Raw genomic sequence first — 23,578 nt, forward strand, 5'->3', positions numbered from 1 at the left:
CCCAAATCAGAAGTTTTTCCACTGTTAAATAACTTAAAGTCCCTTTAATTGGGACAAGCTGAAAGGTTAGTTTCTAAGCTCCCCAAGGCTTACCTGATAGGAATTCCTTAACATCACTGCTACCAATGATATTCAGCCCTAGAGAAAGGAGTAAGCTCACATACGTCCCACCCCTTCTGCATTTGTAAGCACAGAGCACAAGGGAATGGATCATGATCTTAGCCTAAGATGACAGAACAATACACTTATTCTTTTCTAGACTCTTCATAGCATAAGCAAACTGAAGCTCTAGGAAATAATCACAATTACTTAGATTCTTGATCTCATATAAAATATTTACTTAAGTTTCTAACTATCAGTTACCATTAACAAATACAACAAATTATGTGAAAAATTAAGGTCACTGGAAGGTAGCCTCCTCTTACAGGGCAATAAACTGACCATGTGATTTCTTTCACATATAAATATACCTTTCAGGCCAGGCATGATAGCCTAGTGGCTAAATCCTCACCTTGCATTTGGAAGCCAGTTTGTGTCCCAGCTGCTCCACTTCCCATCCAGCTGCCTGCCTATGACCTGGGAAAGCAGTAGAGGACAGCCCCAAGCCTTGGGACCTTTCACCTGCGTGGGAGACCAGGAAGAAGGTCCTGGCTCCTGGCTTCAAATCAGCTCAGCTCTGGCTGTTGCAGCCACTTGGAGAATGAACCAGCAGATTGGCCAGTCAAGTCCCATCATTGCTTCTCTGAGAGACACAGCAGTTACAATAACTGCTCAAAAACATGGATTTAAAAAAAAACTAAGGCTACATGTTTCAAAGATTAGTCTGGCTTACCCTTCAGATGGGGAGAAAAAAGAAAGGAGGTTATGTGCTATACCAGACTAAACTGCTACATGATGTGTGTCAACCATTGCCCGGATGCATGCAACCCACAGGAGCACCTGCTGCTCCCAAGCAGCTCCAGCTCCCTGCCAATGAGGTTGAGGAAAAATGAACATAGCCACAGTGCGGGGCCTTGGTCGACCACCTGGGAGACCCAGCTCCCAGTCTCAGCCAGAACAGCTCTAGCACTTGCTCTCATTTAGGGAATGGGCCTGTGGATGGAAGCTCTCTCTCCCTCTCTGTCATTCTGCCTTTCAAATAAGTAAGAAAGGAAAGAAGAAGATAAAATGGCTGGATAAGACAGGGAAGAAGGGAAAGAAAAAGGAAAGAAAAAGCGGGGGGGCAATGGCTTCCTTGTTGTCTCCTCACAGATACCTACAACTAAAGGAAATGGCATTTTCCAGAATATACTTTTTCACTTACTCTCCTTTTTAACCAACCAAAAAGTAGATCATTTCAATAAGTTTATAGAATTATTTTCAAAAGACAGAGAGACAAAGAAACAGAGAAAGGGAAAAAAGGGAGTACACCCCCTCCGCCGTTTACTCTCCCAGTGCAGCGGGAGCTCAGGCGTGGACTCCCATGAGGGGACGGGCCAGGCAGCAGCCCGCCAGCGCCGCTCCCCACGCTCTGCATCAGTGCTGGAACCCTGGCCCTCCGGGACCCCAAGCTCATATCACGAGGTTGTTAGGTTTACCTTATGTCTATATCCTTTCTCTTTCTGCTTCCCTCTTCTCCTGAGGACAGGTAGCTCTTCAAACTGATGTCTGCCTTCAAACATGACGATTGCCTTCCCAGCCACCCAGGCTCTTTCAGAGGGGTCTCCAAAGGCCTCTACGTAGTACTGACGATAGGGCCTCCGGTTAGAAACTAAGTAAGGATAAAAATCAATTGTTAATGACAAGCGTCATTATGGAGCATCCAGAAAAAAGTCGCCTGTTATTCCTAAGGAAGCCACTGTTCACAATCTGCAGAAATATCAACAAAACTAGAAAATCTGAAGTCACATGAGGAAAAGTTTAAATATTCAACTGATAAGACAAAAAAAGGGTACATATAAGTTTGCTAAAAGAATCTTTAGCGAATTTTGTGGCTGACACAATGGCATAGTATCCTAATGCTCTGCCTGTGGCACCCGCATCCCATATGGATGCCGGATTGATTCGTGACTACTCTACTTGAGCAATTTTTGTAAACCTTAGCAATTTTTTAAAGTAATCAATTCATTAGCAAAAGACTTTCAGTTTGAGGGACAAGAGTACCCAAAGACATAAATGAATAAAACCAACCAAACTACAAGTAATTTAGAACACTAAATCATAAAACAGAAGCAAAAAGGAGCCAGCACCGTAGCTTAGTAAGTTAGGCCTCTGCCTGCAGTGCTACCATCCCATATGGTCACCATTTCAAGATCCGCCTACTCCACTTAGGATCACACTCCCTGCTTATATGCCTAGGAAAGCAACAAAAGGTGCTTGGCTCTTGCACCCAAATAGGGCACCTGCAAGAAGCTTTGATGCCTGCCTTCAGAGCAGCTTAGATCCACCACTATGGCCATTTTAAGAGCCAACCAGCTGAAAAGGCTCTTTCTCTTTTTCTCTCTATAAATCTTTTTAAATAAAAATGCAAATACTTAAAAACAGAAGGAAAGAAAACCAAGTAGCACAAGCAGAAAGATCTGCACTGACTCACTTGGTGATTAAGACGCTCACTTATACTGGGAAGCCAGAGGCAAGGCTTTGCACTTTTGAAAAAACAAACTTTTTCGACCTTTAAATAACACAGTTAAGAGGGAAGCAGGAAACAGGTGCTTAGCCTAGGCTAAGGTCCTCGCCTTACATCCACTGGGATCTCACATAGGTGTTCGTTCTAATCCTAACAGCACCCTGCTTCCCATCCAGCTCCCTGCCTGTGGCCTGGGAAATCAGTCGACGACGACCCAAGGTCTTGGGACCCTGCACCTGTGTGGGAGATCTGAAAGAGCTCCTGCTTCAGATTGGCTCAGTTCTGGTCGCTGTGAGCGCTTGGGGAGTAAATCAACAGACGAAAGGTCTTCTTCCATTCTCCTTTCTGTATACCTGACTTTCCAATAAATTTTTTAAAAATAAATCATAAAAAAAGAATGGATGTTTGTACGTCATAGTTGACTATAGTGATACAAGGCTTTTTTTGTCACCCTATTCTGAGTTCAGCAAAAATAAAGACTTGGTGCTTTTGAAAAAGATGTTTAAAAAATTAAATATACAAGTAGCTATTCACAAAACTGTTAAAAAGGGCCCGGCAGCGTGGCCTAGCGCCTAAAGTCCTCGCCTTGAACGCACCGGGATCCCATATGGGCACTGGTTCTAATCCCGGCAGCTCCACTTCCCATCCAGCTCCCTGCTTGTGGCCTGGGAAAGCAGTTGAGGACGGCCCAATGCATTGGGACACCGCACCCGCGTGGGAGACCCGGAAGAGGTTCCTGGTTCCCGGCTTCGGATCCGCACGCATCGGCCCGTTGCGGCTCACTTGGGGAGTGAAACATCAGATGGAAGATCTTCCTCTCTGTCTCTCCTCCTCTGTGTATATCTGGCTGTAATAAAATAAATAAATCTTAAAAAAAAAAATTAAATAAACAAAACTGTTAAAAGGAGGGGGAAAAAGGATGCTTACCTAAGGCAAGAAAAAAATTGGCTAATACTAAAGGCAACTCTGACTTCATAATGCATCTGTATTTTATTATGAAAACAAAGCAACTGCAGGAAGTACCTTTCATTTTTGAGTGTGTGTTAATCAATGGATCAGAGCAAATCCTGCATGGCCACCAGGGGCGCCTCTTGAATTTCGCCCAGATGAGATCTCCAACTTCATACTTCAGCGGGGTAGACTTTTTCTTGGGTTGACACTGCAGACAGATAAAACAGAAGGTATCAGCAAGAAGCAAAACCTTCTGAAACAGTCAATCATGTTCCCTTGGCCTCTGAGCAAGTTCTATCCACATATGCAAGAATGAAAATAGTCTAGCCTAACAATTACAAAATAGACACAAGTCAGTATTTTCCCTTTTATATCATAGCAGTCCTTACATAAGGACTTATGTCTTACATAATTAGTCTGATATTCTGAAAATAAATTTCTTAAAGAACTGAACACTGAAATAAATACATAAACAAAACCACCCCAGTGAAGATATCTTAGTTCTTCTAATTGTTGAATCATAACCCTGGACCAGTAGTGAGATTAGGAAAAGACATTAAACAACATCAAGATTTTGCAGTTCAGTCACAACAACATCCATCTCAAAGAGACAAACTTTTCTGACAATTAACTAACAAATGACCCAAGGTGAAAAAAATTCTCAAGGATCTAGCAAGGTAGACTCTAGCAGCTGATCTGTATTTTTCCCAGAACATACAACACAGGACTGCATCCAGAACCAACTATTGTACAACACTCAGAATACAGCACTCATGAATCCCTTCAAAGCGTCCAATGTGACCCTGGTACTATCTTTAGAGATGTCTAAAAGATATGGTTTTAAATTCTTCCAACTCAAACAGAACGAAATCTTCAGCACAACAAATTTCCTGACTTGAGATGAAAAACATACATGTTTCACAGGCCCGACCTTCTGATTGGGTGTAGCAAAGGAGCTGAACATGTGCTGATATTTCCAGATGGCCACAAGAAGTTACTAACACTAATCTTTTCTTTTTACTTTAAGGTGACACACAATGTTCTGCTTTTATGTCTTAAAAAAAAAATACTTGGTAAGCACCCAACATCATATCCAATCTTCCCTTCCTTAATGCAACGCCGATCTGGCACAACTTAAAGCATCAATAAAGGCAGGCTGGTCAGGGCAGCAGCACCTGTCGCCATACATGTGGCCCAGAGGTTCGGGCTGAGCTAAACTACAGCACCCATGCATATGTACAAAAACTGGACAGGATGTGGGATGAGCCAGGCTTGGCTGCAGCACATGCAGAAAACGCAGAGGGCAGGCATACTGGAATGCATGAAGACTATGACAGATTGGGCTGGGCTAGGCCACAACACCAGTCTGTTTGCATGAAAGAGGAGGCTGGGACCTGGCAGCATGGCCTAGTGGCTAAAGTCCTTGCCCTGAATGCGCCGGGATCCCATCTGGGCGCCGGTTCTAATCCTGGCAGCTCCACTTCCCAGCCAGCTCCCTGCTTGTGGCCTGGGAAAGCAGTCGAGGACGGCCCAAAGCCTTGGAACCCTGCACCCGCGTGGGAGACCTGGAGGAAGTTCCTGGCTCCTGGCCCCTGGCTTCAGACTTGCACAGCACTGGCCATTGCAGTCACTTGGGGAGTGAATCATCGGACGGAGTATCTTCCTCTCTGTCTCTTCTCCTCTCTGTATATCTGATTTTGCAATAAAAATAAATAAATCTTTAAAAAAAAATACAGAAAGAGGCAGCTGGGGGTGGAACGGACCAGGCATCTGCACCCACTGATATGTGTATCAGCTGGTGCAAGTGACAGACCAAATCTGACCCTGCACTGGTTGGTGGACACGAGACTCATGTCTCAGGTCACCCCAGGTGAGACTTTTTCAGGGACTTCCCAACTAGACTGCTGGATTCAAGTCCCAGCCACAAAAATCACAAAATATGTGTCCCGACCCTGGAGTCAGGATTGGGCCTCCTCAGTTGCTGATGGCTGTGCAATGAACAGCAATGTGCACGGGGACATGACAGCCAGCTCAACTAGGCCAGCAGAGGACATCAGAGGATGGAAAGTAGAAAAGGGGGGAGCACTCTCCCAGCCAAGCTTTGCTGCATGTCCCTGGTTCTGTGGATGCACTAAGGTGGACTTGGTCAGCCATTAGACCTGGAAAGATCTCCTCATCCCTCACTCAAAGAAGCTAATGTTGTTTGGAAAGCATCAAAACCATTCAAGTGACAACCTTGGAACATTCTTGCCCAGACTGGGGTCTCTAAGGCAACAGCAAAGGACTGTAACCCATCCCCAAGTGCTACTGTAGCTCGCTACAAGTGGCCCCCTGTCCTTTTCCTTGTGGACACAAGGGAAAACAAAAAACTGAAACATTTGTCCCACATACGTTCCTCCACACCTGGACCTCCCCCCATCCTACTCAGAGGCCCATGGGGCACGATCCCTCTCAACATTGAAAATAAAGTTCAAACAAAAATTTTAAAGTGTCAATGAAGAGATGGGAGATCAATTCACTACAATAACTCAAATAAAAATGATGAGTAATACCCCAGGCTCAAAGATATCAAAGTTTTGAGTTCAGTGCAACGATGTCTAAGTCAGTATTCCACTTGGAGCTTCTGTGTTCAGTCTTCATTAATGCTCAAAAATGTCATAGGAGCCCTCTAACTACTCATGGTAGTTATCGCATTGAAAAGGCTGCGGCCAGTTCTTCATAAAAATTAATACATACACTTAGGAGAGAATTCCAGATCAAAGAGAGGCCTCTAAGGAGGAAAATGGAGGGAAGGCTTTTAAAATGTAGACAGCACAGCCCAGCGCGGTAGCCTAGTGGCTCACTCTACATAGAGAAAGGAGATCCGTATTTCACTTCTAATGCAAAACAAGCTCAACCGGCTCAGTTAAAGCGGATTCAGACACCTGCACCCCACATCAGAATGTCTGTGTTTCATTCCCAGCTACAGATCCTGACTCCACATTCTTACTAGCAGAAAGATATGAGGCACCACTGAGGGCTCAAGCAACGAGTTCTTGCAACGAAGGAAGAAGATCTGAAACAGTTTCTCATCTCCCAGTCCTGGCCACCGCGCCTGTGCTTAATCATTTCATGCTTATAGAACCTTATGGGGCCCAGTGCAGTGTCCTAACAGCTAAAGTGTGCACCTTACAAGCGTCGGGAACCCATGTGGATGCCAGTTCTAATCCTGATGGCCCCACTTCCCATCCAGCCCCCTGCTTGTGGCCTGGAAAAGCAGCCCAGGACGGCCTAAAGCCTTGGGACCCTGAACCTGCCTGTGAGATCTGGAAGAAGCTCTGGTCTCCTGCCTTCAGATTGCTGCAGCTCTGGGCTTTGCAGCCACTTGAGGAGCGAATCAATGGATGGAAGATCTTCCTCTCTGTCTCTCCTCCTCTCTGTATATCTAATTATCCAATAAAAATAAGTCCTTAAAACAAATGTTATGGGGACCAGCATAGCAGCCTTGTGGCTAAAGTCCTCGCCTTGCACACACCAGGATCCCATATGGACACAGGTTCATGTCCCAGCTGCTCCACTTCCCATCCAGCTCCCTGCGTGGCCTGCCTTGATACCCTGCTCCCGTGTGAGAGATGCAGAAGACGCTCCGGGCTCCTGCCTTGGATGGGCTCAGCTCCGGCCGTTGCTGGGAAGTGAATCAACTGACAGAGGATCTTCCTCTCTGTCTCTCCTCCTTTCTGCAATAAATATAAATATAAATCTTTGAAAAAGATTTATATTTTTCTTTAAAAAAAAAAAGAAAAAGAAAAAAGAAACCAAGAATGTTATGATACTAAATTCTTCCCAGGAATACCTGAAAGTTCCAGTTGAGCTAAATATCAGAACAACAATCTCCTGAAACAACTTCCTCCGAATGTGCAGTGCTACACACCCTAAGGTCAGGAGCAGAGGCAGGAGGAGGCCCTGACCCTAACAATTATCACAAACCTTACAAGAATGCAAAGGATTCAATCCTCCTTTTAAGATAAAGCAGGGAGAGCACCATGGTTTAGCAGTTAATCCCCAGTCTGTGGTGCCAGCATCCAGTATGGGGTCTGGTTCAAGTCCCAGCTGCTCCAGTTCTCTTCCAGTTCCCTGCAAATTTGCATGGGAAAGCAAAGATGGCCCGGGTTCTTGGGCTCTGCGCCCCCATGGGAGACCCAGAAGAGGCTGCTGGCACCTATTTACCCCAGCCAGAGCCACTGCAATCACACAGGGACTAAACTAGCAGATGAGGGTCTCTGTCTCTGCTTCTCCCTCTCTGGAAATCTGTGTTTCAAATAAAACGAATGCTAAATCTTTAAAAATAGCAATATAGAAGACAAAAGATATGACTTTAGAAACATTGATTTACATTGTATCTAAAAACTATAAAACAGCAAGATCAAACTATCCACTTTTAAGTATAAATTCACTAGGTCAGAAAACAAATCTATCATCTGATTTACATATTCCCAACCTTTAACATGATGGTGATTTTCTTTTTTCAAAAATTTTATTTACTTATTTCAAAGTCAGATATACAGAGAGGAGGAGAGACAGAGAGGAAGATCTTCCATCCGGTGATTCACTCCCCAAGTGAGCTGCAACGGCCGGTGCGCGCCGATCCGATGCCGGGAACCTGGAACCTGTTCCAAGTCTCCCACATGGCTTCAGGGTCCCAATGCATTGGGCCGTCCTCAACTGCTTTCCCAGGCCACAAGCAGGGAGCTGGATGGGAAGTGGAGCTGCCGGGATTAGAACCGGCGCCCATATGGGATCCCGGGGCATTTAAGGTGAGGACTTTAGCCGCTAGGCCATGCCGCCGGGCCCAACATGATGGTGATTTTTAAAATCAACTTCAGAAAGAAAAATAAGTAACAACTTAAAATGAACTTTGTGTATTATGAGAAGCAACTGGCAGCAGGTAAGACAACCATTAGGGGCACTAGAATCAAAAAACCCACTTCAAGTCCAGGCTCCAATGTCCACTGCACTCTGGTCTGTAACAGGTGACTGACACAACACCCCACAGCCCAGATGTTAGAGTCAGATGAAGTTCCAGGAAGCTGGCTTCAGCTCAGCCTACGGTTTTAAGATGCTTAGGAAGTGAATAAGCAAATGGAAGATCTCTCTCTCTCTCTGCCTTCCAAATGCATGTGTTTTTTGACATGAAAAAGCAAACTTTTAAATTATTTAAATTTTAATTTGGAATTTCACCTTTTCCCTACAAAGTCAAAAGTGACTTCTTCTATTTTATCATATTTTCATTAACTTACTAACAGGAAATATAACATGAAGGATTATGTAAAAGTATCTTTAAGGTAAAAATAAAATTAAAACACATTCTGATACAAAGATTTTAAGACATATAAAATGTTTTCCTGTATAATTTGAATTGCATTTCCTATTTTCAAAGCTTCTCATGCGTCTTACACAGCACTAAGCACATAACAGAGCCCCGAAGAACCTCAGCCATTTCATCCTACAGCCCACCCTAACCCTGACAAACAGAAGTTGATTAATTAGTGCCAAACAGTTCATCAAGGTGACTAAAGAAATGAAAATAAAAATTAATGAAACAGGACCCAGCGCAGTGGTCTAATGGCTAAAGTCCTCGACTTGAACATGCCGGGATCCCATATAGGCACCGGTTCTAATCCCGGCAGCCCTGCTTCCCATCCAGCTCCCTGCCTGTGGCCTGGGAAAGCAGTCGAGGACGGCCCAAAGCCTTGGGACCCTGCACCCATGTGGGAAACCTGGAGGAAGTTCCTGGCTCCTGGCTTCAGATCGGCACAGCACCAGCTGTTGTGGTCACTTGAGGAGTGAATCGTCGGTCTGAAGATATTTTTCTCTCTGTCTCTTCTCCTCTCTGTATATCAGACTTTCCAATAAAAATAAATAAATGTTTTTTAAAAATTAATTAAACATACAACACTTTCCTAGCTCCTAAAAATGGGGACACAATAGAAAGACGCAGTGTGTAATAAAAGAAAGGGCAGAATTACAGAGCAGCAAAGTTTGCTATGCTACTGAAATTGTCCTAGTATTAATTTCAATTGTTACAACAGATTAATATATTAACTGTAATCTTAACCACTTAATCACAAAAACCATTAAGGAATAATTATACACACACACACACACACACACAGACAAAACAGAAGCAAAAGGAAAGGAAACTATTATACTATAAAGAGTCTATTTCATATAAAAAAGAACAAGGAAGAGACAGCCTAACATCAAGCTGCCACCGGTAAGGCCTACATCCTACAAAGGCACAGCGGTTCAGGACCCCAGGCTCCACTGTCTGGCTGCTACCACTCACACGGCCGAGCCCCACCGCTGGGAGCATTTGGAGAACCAACGAGCAAGACATTTCTCTCCTGCTCTTTGAAATAACTAAACAAAAAACAACAAAACGGAGATGTCTATGGGAGAAGCAGCTTTAGGAAGAAACATGAACAGTACGAACAGTTTAACAGCAAAGAACGCACCCCTTCCCCTCCTCCACTGAAAAACCTGAAAAAGGTGTCCAACCAACGACCTCCACACCTGGAGGCCCACAGGCTTGCATCCTTCTCAACTGGGCAACTAATATTAAAAAGAAATTTACAATTTATACAAAAAAGGAAGAAAGCATAAGGAAGTTGGTTTTAAACAAGTATAACACTCCGATTTCACAACCCGGCCAAATTGCCAGAACGACTCTGTATATTGTTCTGGAGTTCTAGGAAGAGCTACAGGCTGGGGATGAAAATCGCAGTTATCTGAGAGCAGACAGAAGATCATCAAAGCCCATGAATCAAGACTGACAGCATGCATATGAGGCCTGAGGCCTGGAGCCCAAGAACTCTAAAGATTCCTTTAAAGTTCTACTAGGATAACCAGTCAGGACTACTCAATTGACTTCATAAATTTTTTAAGATTTATTTTTATTTTTATTGCAAATCAGATATACAGAGAGGAGGAGAGACAGAGAGGAAGCTTTTACATCTGATGATTCATATCCCAAACAACCGCAATGGCCGGACTGAGCAGATCCGAAGCCAGGATCCAGGAGCTTCTTCCAGGTCTCCCACGCGGGTGCGGGGTCCCAAGGCTTTGGGCCGTCCTCAACTGCTTTCCCAGGCCACAAGCAGGGAGCTGGATGGGAAGCAGGGCTGCCAAGATTAGAACCGGCGCCCATATGGGATCCCGGGGCGTTCAAGGCAAGGACTTTAGCCATTAGGCTACCTTGCCAGACCTGTCTTCATACTTTCTATGTGCGTGTGGCACAAAGTTCCGTGAAAGAGTACTTTGAGCTAATTTTATTATTTTTTCAAAGATTTACTTATTTTATTGGAAAGGCAGATATACAGAGAGAATAAGAGACATAAAGCAAGATCTTCCATCCAACCATTCACTCCCCAAGTGACCGCAACGGCCGGTGCTGTGCCGATCCGAAGTTAGGAGCCAGGAATCTCCTTCCGGGTCTCCCACACTGGTGCAGGGTCCTAAGGCTTTGGGCTATCCTCAACTGCTTTCCCAGGCCACAAGCAGGGAGCTGGATGGGAAGTGGAGCAGCCAGGATTAGAACCGGCGCCCATATGGGATCCCGGCATGCTCAAGGCGAGGACCTTAACCATCACGCTATAGCACCAGGACCTAATTTTATTTTAATTCTGCCTCTTGGAAAACAATACAGCTCTGATCCAACACTCAGCCTTTCTGGGACACCACCCTGAGAAACAACCTGAGGCCATTCCGTGAAGAGGCAAGACAGATGGGCCGCAGCTTGTCACCAGCTCCAAGCAGAGAAAGCATCTCTACAGAGAACCGCAGAGTACACTCTGAATCTAATCTCTTCTTCTCACTCCTGGTAATTAATCACTTGAAATAAACGCTAGCAGAACTTTGCTTGAGTTTTGAGGTTTGTTTTTCACTTTCCACTCTACTTCTCAGCCATGTGAAGACCTTATCATCCAAGGCAATGGATAACAATGTTACCAACAAGGGGGCACCTCACTCCATGAACTCCTACCACCCGGGAATCTCAACATTCTCAGGGTCCATCAGTTGGGTGCTGGAGCAATTGACTTCACATTAGCAAAAGGTGTGGGCTGCTCTGTTCTTAAGGGATGTTAAGTAGACACGTGTCCAAGCTGCTATAGCACGAAAGGATGGCAAAAGGACTGCTGGCCAGGCAGGCTTGAGGGATTAGCCTGACGGTGGTGCAGCAAAGCTTACGACACTTGTTCAAATCCCAGCTGCTCCACTTGGTGATCCAGCTTCCTAATGCGCCTGAGAAAGCAGCAGAGGATGGCCCAAGCACTTGGGTCCATGTACCCACTCGAGAGCCCTAGAAGCAGCTCCTGGCTCAGCCTGTTCCAGCTCCAATTTTGCAGCCACTTTGGGGGGTGAACCAGCAGATGAAAGATCTCTTCTCTGTCTCTTCTTCTCTCCACAAATTTGATTTACTTTTCCAATAAAGAAAAAATCTTTAAAAAAAGGTGTTCTTTTTTTTAAGTGAACCAAGGAAAAACAGGTTTGAAATACCGCGCGGTGGAGATGCACAGCTCCTCTTGTGCCGTGGACTATGACCTGTGACGGGATTCTCAGGACAGGATGTGTGACCCGGCGACTGTGCCCTCTGCCCGCCAACACTGTCAGGAGAGCTCTCACCCAGGGGAAAGCTTCAACCCCAAGTGCACAGCGAGGCTCTCCACCCAAGTCTGAAAGGTTGAAAGGAGATGACCTCCAGGTTATTAACGAGTTGACCCAGATAAAAGAAAAAATGGATTCTCTACTGGGGAGTAGGCAAAACAAGTGAAAAGAAACAATAACCAAGGAATGGAGATGAAGAGTAAGTCACTGGAGGAGTAAAGCAATGGCTTCTTGCTGACGAGACTGACGCGATGGCAGCCATGAAGAAGGGACCTCCAGGGAGATGAACACAGGATGGAGGGAAGGCGCTGGAGGTCATCAGACAGGGGCTGGCATGCTGGCGGAGCAGCTAAAGCTCCCGACTGAACCGCTGGGATCCAGATGTGAGACCTGGCTACTCCACTGCTCCCTGCTAGTGTGGCCTAAGGAAACAGCGAAAGATGGCCCAACTTCTAGGGCTCTCATATCCCCACGGGAGACCTCGGTGAAGTGTCTGCTTCCTGGTTTCAGCCTGGCCCAGCCCTGGCCACTGGACCAACTGGCGAGTGAGACAACAGATGGTAAATCTCTTGCTCTTACTTCTCTCTCTGTAATCTGCCTTTCAAAAAATACTAAATATGTTTTTTACAAAGAAAACAATCAAAAAGAAGACCAAAATTAGCTATAAACAGATATTCACTGTATCTCCAAACGAAAGATAAGTAAATGACACTGCAAAGACAGCTAATCAAAATGAGACCAGTATGTTGACTTATTAAGCTGTGATTAAAATTACAATGAGTGGGCCCGGCCTTGAACGCACTGGGATCCCATATGGGCGCCAGTTCTAATCCTGATGGCCCTGCTTCCCATCCAGCTCCCTGCTTGTGGCCTGGGAAAACAGTCGAGGACGGCCCAAACCCTTGGGACCCTGTACCCACGCGAGAGACCCGGAAAGAAGTTCCTGGCTCCTAGCTTCAGATTGGCGCAGCACCGGCCGTTGCAGCCACTTGGGGAGTGAATCATCAGAAGGAAGATCTTCCTCTCTGTCTCTCCTCCTCTCTGTACATCTGCCTTTCCAATAAAATAAATAAATCTTCAAACAAAAAAATTACAACGAGCAGTGGGCTTTAGCCTAGTGGTAAAGACAATGGTTAACATGCGTGAGTTTCACATCCAAACGAGGTCTGGACGCGAACACTGGCCTCCAACTCCTGACTCCAGTTCCTATACTACAGCAGTGACCTAAGGGGGGTCCACCTACCAAGCATGCGGTTGGACCAGTTCCCAGCTCCTGCCTTTGCTCAAGCCAAGAACGAGCGGGTATGTGGAGAGTGAACCACGACACACAAGGACACGGACTTTCATGCTCTGCCTCCTAAAAAACTATGAGTCCAAAAAATAATTATAACATCTTTAAAATGGATTATTACTAGGAAACAATATACTTAAGAAAATATGGGGGCCCAGCAGCGTGGCCTAGCAGCTCAAGTCCTCGACTTGAACGCACCGGGATCCCATATGGACGCTGGTTCTAATCCCAGCGGCTCCACTTTCCATCCAGCTCCCTGCCTGTGGCCAAGGAACGCAGTGGCCCAATGTTTTGGGACCCTTCACCCACGTGAGAGACCTGGAGCAAGTTCCTGGTTCCTGGCTCCAGATCAGCACAACACCGGCCATTGCGCTCACTTGGGGAGTGAATCATGGGATGGAAGATCTTCCTCTCTGTCTCTCCTCTCTGTATATCTGACTTTGTAATAAAAATAAATAAATCTTTAAAAAAAGAAAGGGAGGAAATAAATAAATAAATAAATAAATATGGGACGGGGGCCAGGTGCGGTGGTCTAGCGGCTGAAGTCCTCGCCTTAAATGCGCCAGGATTCCATATGGGCACCGGTTCTAACCCCACTTCCCATCCAGCTCCCTGCTTGTGGCCTGGAAAAGCAGTCAAGGACAGCTCAAAGCCTTGGGATCCTGCACCCACATGGGAGATCCAGAAGAGCTCCTGGCTTCTGATCGCCTCAGCTCCAGCCACTGTGGCCACTTGGGGAGTGAATCATCAGATGGAAGATCTGCCTGTCTCTCCTCCTCTCTGTATATCTGACTTTCCAATAAAAATAAATAAATCCTTAAAAGAAAAAAAAATAAAACTGGCTCCAACGTGTCGTTTCAGTGGCTCAGTCCTTACCTTGCAAGCACTGGTTCATGGCTCAGCGGCTCCATTTTCCATCCAGCCTAAATCTTGGGACCCTGCACTCGCATGGGAGACACGGAAAGAAGCTCCTGCCTCCTGGCTTCAGATCAGCTCAGCTCTGGCCATTGCAGCTGCTTAGGAGGTGAACCAGCAGACAGATCTGTCTCTCCTTCTCTGTGTAAATCTGACCTGCCTTTCCAATTAAAACAGATAAATCCTTTTTTAAAAAATCCTTTCATCGCTTCTCGGCCTTTTGGCTAAGATCAAGTATAAAAAATCCTTTCAGGGAGGGGAGCTGTCACACCACTGCCAGCCCAAGTTGGCCTCTGCTGCGGACTCTCACCCAGGAGGAAGCAGGTCAGGAAGGTGTAACGCAGCCACGGCCTTAGGGATAGTGGCCACACTCCCACGGAGCCAGACAGAACGAGAAAGGACTAGCCAAAATGCCTACCAGGACACTACAGCTTGGGGAAGAGCGGAAGACCTGAGACTGGATCCGGATGAGACTCCGCCAGCTGCTCATGACCTGGGCAGCTCTTCTCAGAGTGAGGCACATCATTTCTATCAGCACTGACCGGGAATGGAAGTTGAAGTCACCACGGCAGATGCCTGAGCCGACCAGCTATTTTAATAAATAAACTCCTTTAAGCTGTGGCACAGCAAGCAATGCTACTGCCCGGGCTCAGCATCCCACGGGGCAATGCTGAGTGCCAGCTGCCCCCTTCTGACCAGCTCCCGGCTACAGCACCTGGGAAAGCAGCTGAGGATGGCACAACCACGTGGGCCCTGCAGCCACACGAGAAATGTGTTCAGGGCTCCTGGCTCCCAAGCCCAGGCAGCTGTGGCCATCGGCCAGCCCCCCACCACTTACCCTCTCTCTCTGTAATACTGCCTCCTTTTAAAGAAAGAAAAATATCCTTTCAGAGGTACATACTGAAGTACTTTGTATGAGGTGGCATCCACCGATAGTCAGAACTATAGCAGGGCGGCAGCGGGAAGAAGGTATCACATGATCAGTGTTCACCCTTAATCGGCATTTGTCAGAGCTGTTTAATGGTCACACAGGAACCAGCTGTAGTATTTTACTCACCTAACACATTTTTCACATTTTCCATTTGGAAAATTCTACAGATATTTTAACTTTTGGCTATGTGAAAATTATGTTTGTTATTAACTTTTAATTATGAGTCAGAACATAAGTATAAACCCATCACTAAGACTAACATAGGTGTTTTTAAATGAATAAGACCTGATTTTTTAAAAAAGATTTTTATTTACTTTGAAAGTCAGTTATAGAGGGCCCGGCGGCGTGGCCTAGCAGCTAAAGTCCTCGCCTTGAAAGCCCCGGGATCCCATATGGGCGCTGGTTCTAATCCCGGCAGCTCCACTTCCCATCCAGCTCCCTGCTTGTGGCCTGGGAAAGCAGTCGAGGACGGCCCAATGCATTGGGACACTGCACCCGTGTGGGAGACTTGGAGGAGGTTCCAGGTTCCCGGTTTCGGATTGGCGCGCACCGGCCGTTGCGGCTCACTTGGGGAGTGAATCATCGGACGGAAGATCTTCCTCTCTGTCTCTCCTCCTCTCTGTATATCTGGCTGTAATAAAATGAATAAATCTTTAAAAAAAAAAAAAAGTCAGTTATAGAGAGGGATCATCCACCTGTTGGTTTACTCCCCAGATGACAACAACCAGTGCACGGTCCCAGAGCCAGGAACTTCATAGAGGTTTCCCACAGGGATGGCAGGGCCCAAACACTGGGCCACCTTCCACTGCTTTCCCAATTAGCAGGGAGCTAAGTCAAAAGTGTGGCAGCCAGGACACAAACCAGCACTGATACGGCTACTGGTATCATAGGGAGCCACTGTAACATCAGCCCCTAAAACGAATTTTTAAAAAAGATTTATTTATTTTTATTGGAAAGACAGAATTACAGAGAGGGAGAGGAAGATCTCCCATCGGCTGGTTCACTCCCGAAGCAGCCACAACGACCAGAGCTGAGCAGATCTAAAGCCAGAAGCCAGGAACTTCTGGGTCTCCCACACAGGTGCAGGGTCCCAAGGCTTTGGGCCGTCCTTGACTGCTTTCCCAGGCCACAAGCAGAGAGCTGGACAAGTAGAGCAACCAGGACACAAACTGGTACCCAAATGGGGTCCCAGAACATCCAAGGCAAGGACTTCAGCCACCAGGCTCTTGTGCCTGACCCCCCTCAAAACTAATTTTAAACTACATGTGAAAATATCCTATCATTTTCCCTACTTCTTTTCTTAGAAGGAAACTTAGCTATTTAGATACTCAGATTAGACTTGTGCCAGATTACATTTTTTAAAATAAGTTCTTAGTATGAAAGATATGAATAATCATGATTTCTAAATTTTTCAAAATTTACTTTGTTTATATGAAAGACACAGACAGAGAAACAGAACAATCACCTCTATCTCCTTTTTACTTTCCAAACGCCCAACAAGCAGGACAGGCCACACTGAAGGCAGGAGCATAGAACCTGAACCAGGACCCGCTTACAGAGAGAAGATAACCTGTTGAGCCACCGTGCCATGCCAGCACCAAGTAAATTCTTCAAAACAACACAAAAGCTATGACTATGTACATAATAAACCCAAAGCAGAATGTCCACACAATCTGCCATGAACTGTCCATAGAAACATTCCACACAGATGCCTAAAAGTGTCAACTTCAACGTTCAGCAGTCAGTACAGGAACAGGTGTTGGCAGCAGTGACAGACGCCACCTGGGACACCTGTGTTCCCCATCAGAGGAGCCCCGTCGCAGACCCAGCTCCAGCTTTTCGTTTCATTTCCCTTAAGATTTTTTTATTTATTTCACAGGCAGAGTTACAGAGGAAAAGAAGACAAAGAACTTCTGTCAGCTGATTCATTCCCAAATGACCACAGGGCCAGGTCTGGTCCAGGCAGAAGCCAGAAGCCCGCACTGTAATCTGGTCTCCCACCTGCGTGGCAGGATCCCAAGGCCAAAGTGCTGCTGCCCTCCGTCACCTCCCACCCCGGGCTCATCCGCACGAATAGAAACCAGGACGGGAGTGGGAACTCTGCCACACGATGCCAGCAGCACTAGAGGGTACATCTACATTAAATTAATATGCAGATTCCTGAAAAACAAATAGTCAAATTTCCACTCTAATCTTAACTTTCATTTAGGTACAAGATAAAAATCTACTACAAACACGTTATAAATAGTATTCCCTGTCCTTGGCAACAGAGGATGCAGCAGAGAAGAAAAGCTCTGAAGACAGATGGCCTTGGATGAAACAACACCCCATCACTGGGCAACCACTTTAAGCTGCAATTTCCTAATGGATAAACCTGAAATACTGACCCTGCCTAGCAACTCACATGGTGTTGCTGGGGATTAAATGAGATAATGCTGGGCCTGGCACAATAGCCTAGTGGCTAAAATCCTCGTCTTGCACGCATCAGGATCCCATATGGGTGCCTGTTCTCATCCCAGCTGCTCCACTTCCCATCCAGCTTCCTGCCTGTGGTCTGGGAAAGCAGTTGAGGACAGCCCAAAGCCTTGGGACCCTGGACCCCTGTGGGAGACCCAGAGGACGACCCAGCTTCCTCTCTTTGGATCGGCTCAGGTCTGGCCATGGAGGCCGCTTGGGGAGTGAATTAGCAGACAGAAGATCTTTCTCTCTATATCTCCTTCTCTCTGTGTATCTGTCTTTCCAATAAAAATAAACAAACCTTAGCCAGTGTTGTGGCCTAGCGGCTTAAGTCCTTTACTTGAACATGCCAGCATCCCATCTGGGCGCCGGTTCTAATCCCAGCAGCCCCACTTCCCATCCAGCTCCCTGCTTGTGGCCTGTGGCCTGGGAAAGCAGTAGAGGACGCCCCAAAGCCTTGGGACCCTGCACCCGCGTGGGAGACCTGGAAGAGCTCCTGGCTTTGGACTAGTGCAGTACCGGCCATTGCGGAATGAATCATCAGATGTAAAAGCTTCCTCTCTGTCTCTCCTCCTCTCTAAATATACCTGACTTTGTAATAAAAATAAATAAATCTTAGAGATTTATTTTATTTTTATTACAAAGTCAGATATACTTAGAGGAGGACAGAGAGGAAGTGGAACTGCCGGGATTAGAACCAGCGGCCATATGGGATCAAGGCGAGGACCTTAGCCACTAGGCCAAGCTGCCGAGCCCAAAATAAATAAATCTTTAAAAATAAATAAATAAACCTTTTTTGATGATGTAATACTTATTAACCACTGAGTGCAGAGCCTGGCTGCTCAATCTGACATTCAGTATACATTAATTAATGACAGAGGCCAACACCAACAACATGCCACACACTGTGCTAAGACTCAGTTGTTCTAATATTGATGTGTTTATCTGAAAGGCCGAATGAGAGGGAACGGCAGAGGCAGAGAGGATGTCCATCAACAGGGTTCATTCCACAAATGACTGCCGATGGTCCAGGCTGGAACAAGCCCAAGGCAGGAGTCAGGGCTTCAGCTGGGCCTCCCAGGTGGGTACAAGAGGCCAAGTACGTGGGCTACCTTCTGATGTTCTCCCAAGCACATCCGCAGGGAAGTGGATAGAAGGAGAGCAGCTAGGACTCATATCAGTGCTCATATGGGGTGTCAGCACTGCAGGTAGTGCTTAACGAGCTACATCACAGCACTGCTCCAAGAATAAATTTTAACAGTTTTTGAATTGGGGCGTGGTGCAGTGGCTCAAGGGCTAAAGCCTCACCTTGCAAGCGCCGGGTCCCACATAGGTTCATGTCCCAACTGCTTCACTTCTCATCCAGCTCCCTGCTTGTGGCCTGGGAAAGCAATAGAGGACGGCCCATAGGTGGGACTCTGCACCCAAACAGACATCCAGAAGGAGCTCCCGGCTTTGGATAGGCTCAGCTCCACAGGTTATGGCCATTTGGGGAGTGACCCAGCGAATGGAAGATCCTTCTCCATCTCATCTTCTCTCTGTAAATCTGATCTGCCTTTCCAACAAAAAAGAAAAAAGTTTTTACACTGGGGTCAGCACATGGCTCAATTGGCTAATCCTTTCCCATCAAGCACCAGCATCCCATATGGACACCGGAAGGTGTTGTGACTGCTCCTCTTCCCACCAGCTCTCTGCATATTTGTGGCCCGGGAAGCAACAGGAAGCAGAAAGTCCTTTGCAACTATCAGAGCTGGCAGGGTCAGCCGGAGGGCTGGCAGTCCGGTCAAAGTCTGGAATTTCAGACTCAACAGGTTTAGAGTAAATCCAATTAACAAGTTTCCAGGAGAGAGCAGACAATCACTCTCGGGGCAGAGAGGTTTGCACGTGGGGAGCCACAGTTTAAAGAGTCACAGCGCTGTGACACAGTAGGTAAAAACCAACGCCTGACACCACAATTCCATATGGGCTCCAGTTCATTTCACAGGTACTCCACTTCCGATCCAGATCCCTTCTAATGCTCTGGAAAAATAGCAGAGGATGGCCCAGAGCCTCGAGACCTTGCACCCACATGGGAGATCTGGAAGTAGTTCCTGGTTCATGGCTCCTGGCTTTGGATTGGTTCAGCTCTGACTACTGCAGCAACTTTCAGAGTAAACCAGCAGATGAAAGATCTTTCTATGTATCCTCTCTGTAAAATCTTTCTAATAAAGAAAAAATCTTAAACATAAATAAATACGGGGCCTGGCGGCGTGGCCTAGCGGCTAAAAGTCCTCGCCTTGAACGCACCGGGATCCCATATGGGCGCCGGTTCTAATCCTGGCAGCTCCACTTCACATCCAGCTCCCTGCTTGTGGCCTGGGAAAGCAGTCGAGGACGGCCCAATGCATTGGGACACTGCGCCCGCGTGGGAGACCTGGAAGAGGTTCCTGGTTCCCGGCTTCAGATCGGCACAGCACCGGCCCGTTGTGGCTCACTTGGGGAGTGAATCATCGGATGGAAGATCTTCCTCTCTGTCTCTCCTCCTCCCAGTATATCCGGCTTTCCAATAATAAAAAATAAATAAATACATACATACATACATACAACAGGACTGGGTACATTATCTCAATTATCACCTTGGAAGCGCCAGGATCTCATATGGGCACCAGTTCATGTCTCAGCTGCTCTACTTCCCATCTAACACCCTGCTTGTGGCCTGGGAAGGCAGTGGAGAATAGTCCAAATCTTGGGACTCTGCATCCACATGGGAGACACAGAAGCAGCTCTGGCTCCTGGCTTTGGATTGGCTCAGTTCTGGCCACTGCAGTCATTTGGGAAATGAACCAGCAGTTGGAAGATCTTTCTCTGTCTCAGTTTTTCTCCATAAATCTGATCTGCTTTTCCAATAAAAAGAAATAGATCTCTGTAAAAAAAAAATTTTTTTAAAGTTTGGTGTAATGAAGCCGATACAGGAATAGAATGTGCCTGTTTATCCTGAGTGGGAGGTCACAGGCACACAGCACACTATGTCCCTGGGGTACCCTTGAAAATGGTTTTAACTGACCAAGACTTCAACCGGGGTGTTCACTGGTCATGTAGAAAGAGCGGTGGGCTGCTCCCCAGTTTATCTTCTCTATCCTTGGTCAAGCTGTGTTGGGACTTCCTTGATAAGCAACTCCAAGAAGTCAGATGCGACACACAGCCGACTTGCCAGCCACAAGTGGTGAAGGTGACCTGAGGCATAGCTTGCAGCCTGCCTGTGGAATGTGACCTGTGACTTGGTTGGAGGTTCCAGAGAGACAGACATGACTTCCAGCCAGTTACAGTGTCACTGTTGTGTGGGAATGTCCTTATGCCCTCCCCTTTCCTGTTCTCTATAAGTAGTGTTTACTTTACAATAAATGGACATGCTCCATCAGACTGTCTCCAGTGGTTCTTAGGGCTGAAGAAAACCGCGTCTCACTCCCTTGGTGGTCTTGAAGGACTGCAGGCAAGAACAGCCCCCAACACAGCATTTTAAAAATTATGCAGAAGGGACTGGTATGTTGGCTCAACTGGCTTATTTACCTCCAATCACTAGCATCCCATATGAGCGTGTCCTGGCTGCTGCACATCCCATCCAGCTCCCTGCTTGTGGCCTGGGAAAGCAGCAGGAGATGGCCCAAAGCCTTGGGACCCTGCATTCTCACAGGAGACCTGAAAGAAGCTCCTGGCTCCTGGCTCCTTGATCGGCCCAATCTGGTCATTGTGGCCATTTGGGGGAGTGAGCCAGTGAGTGGGTGGAAGATCTTTCTCTCTGGGTCTCACCTTCTCTCTGACACTCTGCCTTTCAATTAATTAAGGTTTTTTGGTTGGTTGGTTGGTTGTTTTTTTTTTTTTAAATGATACAATTCATTAGGGATTCCCCTCTCTCCCCTCCCCCATCTCCCTCCCTTCACTCATTTCCCCTATATTATTACAACAGTATCATCCTTCCAAATCATACACTTCTGCTATTTAAGTGTATCCTGACATTGTAGATATAAACAACAGTAGAAAGTCCAGCAGCATCCTATTGTCAAGATAGATTTAAGCTTCATAGGAAATTTAAATTTTATTCGGGAGTAGAGGTATATACTTCAATGTATCTTCACTTCTCAGTATAACAGTCTCTATCTATTATGTAATACTATCAGATTAAAAAAAATGTTTAATACTTAAAAAGAAAAAAACTTAGTTTCCTTGTGGTAATTCTAGTGACCAGCTCCCTACAAGATCCCCAATGATCCTGACACCATGGCCTCACTTCTCTGAGTATGTCCCTGCCCATCTATTTGATTTGTTTATATCAACAATCAAATACATAAAGATACTGTATCTCCCAGTCTGCCCCTCGGAGAGGATCCTGCTGACTACAAGCTGCCCTGTGAAGAGGCTCGGGGGAAGGAGCCAAAGCCTCCACAAACTGTGCTCCACCTGCACTGCGTGAGCCACGCCACCAGGGGCAGGTTACCACGGCCTTTGAGGGAGGGCAGGCCTGGCCAACACCCCAACTCTCTGAGGCAGAAGCAGCTAGTTAAGCCACTCTCTGATTCTTAACCCTGTGTGAGATAAAGAATGATCATTTTTTTTTTAACCTGGAATAAGATCATTAAATACAATTGCCAACATGCCACTCATATGGCTTTAGAGCTATGAAACTCTAAATAGGAACTTTAAGGAAACTACATTCTCAAAAAGGATACTAGACACGATAAAGGAGCTGGCACATGGCAGCATTAGGCTCATCCTCCACCCCACTGCACTTTGTGTCCCAGCTGCGCCCTTCCATCCAGCTCCCCGCTATGGGTTTGTCTGGGTCTTGGTGCCATCCAGAGTCAGTGGATGGAAGATTGTGTCTAACCCACTCTTTCACTAGACCTCATCAATGCTTTCAAAGTTTTGGGGAAAATGCTAGATGCATCTATTTAGAAGTGCGTAAAATAATACACCTGCTTGGGAAACCACCCAGACTCAGATATCAGGTATCTCAATAACAAAAATATGCAAATTTTTGCCTGATAATTTCATTATCAGTTTATTCTTGAGAAATGTGTAATTCCAGGACCTGGCGCAATAGCCTAATGGCTAAAATCCACGTCTTGAACACACCAGGATCCATATGGGCAACGGTTCGACCCCTGATGGCCCCACTTCCCATCCAGCTCCCTGCTTGTGGCCTGGGAAAGCAGTCAAGGATGGCCCAAAGCCTTGGGACCCTGCACCTGTGTGGGAGACCCAGAGGAGACTCTGGGCTCCTGGCTTCGGATTGGCTCAGCTCCAGCCGTTGCAGCCACTTTGGGAGTGAATCACCGAACGGAAAATCTTTGTCTCTCCTCCTCTAATTTATCTGCCTTTCCAATACAAAATAAATAAAAGAAATGTGTGATTCCAGACATTACTATGAAACTGATAAATTACAGATGCTTCACTTACAACTCTATCATCTAGTCTGCAAAGAACTAACTTTAGTAGATAAAGAACCTACACGTTAACCCATCTGCTCTAAAGTTCTATTTGTAAAGTACTTTAGGGGGGTGGGCATTTAGCACAGAAAATAAGCTGCCAATTTAGACAGCAGCATCCTAACCAAGGGCTTGGGTTCAAATCTCAGCTCTGCTCTCCATTCCAGCTTCCTGCTCATGTACAGGGGCACAGCTGATAAAACCCTGACTCCACACAGGAGAGCTGACACAGCTCAGGCCTCAGCCTCTGCCAGCCCCCTAATGCTGCAGGTGACCAAAGACCTCTGCTGTCATCTGTATCATCTTCACAAATAAAATGAAAA

The 23,578-nt window shown here is 46.3% G+C and overlaps 1 protein-coding gene across 15 annotated transcripts in view; it reads right to left on the minus strand.

Moving 5' to 3' along the window:
• The window catches only part of NSD1 (nuclear receptor binding SET domain protein 1), a 129,655-nt gene that overhangs the window by 87,992 nt on the left and 18,085 nt on the right, over nt 1–23,578 (minus strand). For all 15 annotated transcript variants that reach the window (XM_058677597.1, XM_058677586.1, XM_058677592.1 and 12 more), the window contains 2 exons: nt 3,629–3,764; nt 1,578–1,750 (listed from right to left, as the gene is read on the minus strand). In XM_058677597.1, the coding sequence (XP_058533580.1) occupies nt 1,578–1,750; nt 3,629–3,764 (309 nt within the window). The remainder of the gene's footprint in view (nt 1–1,577; nt 1,751–3,628; nt 3,765–23,578) is intronic.

Source organism: Ochotona princeps, chromosome 19 (genome assembly GCF_030435755.1).
Source record: "Ochotona princeps isolate mOchPri1 chromosome 19, mOchPri1.hap1, whole genome shotgun sequence".
In the NCBI taxonomy this organism is placed as follows: Eukaryota; Metazoa; Chordata; class Mammalia; order Lagomorpha; family Ochotonidae; genus Ochotona; species Ochotona princeps.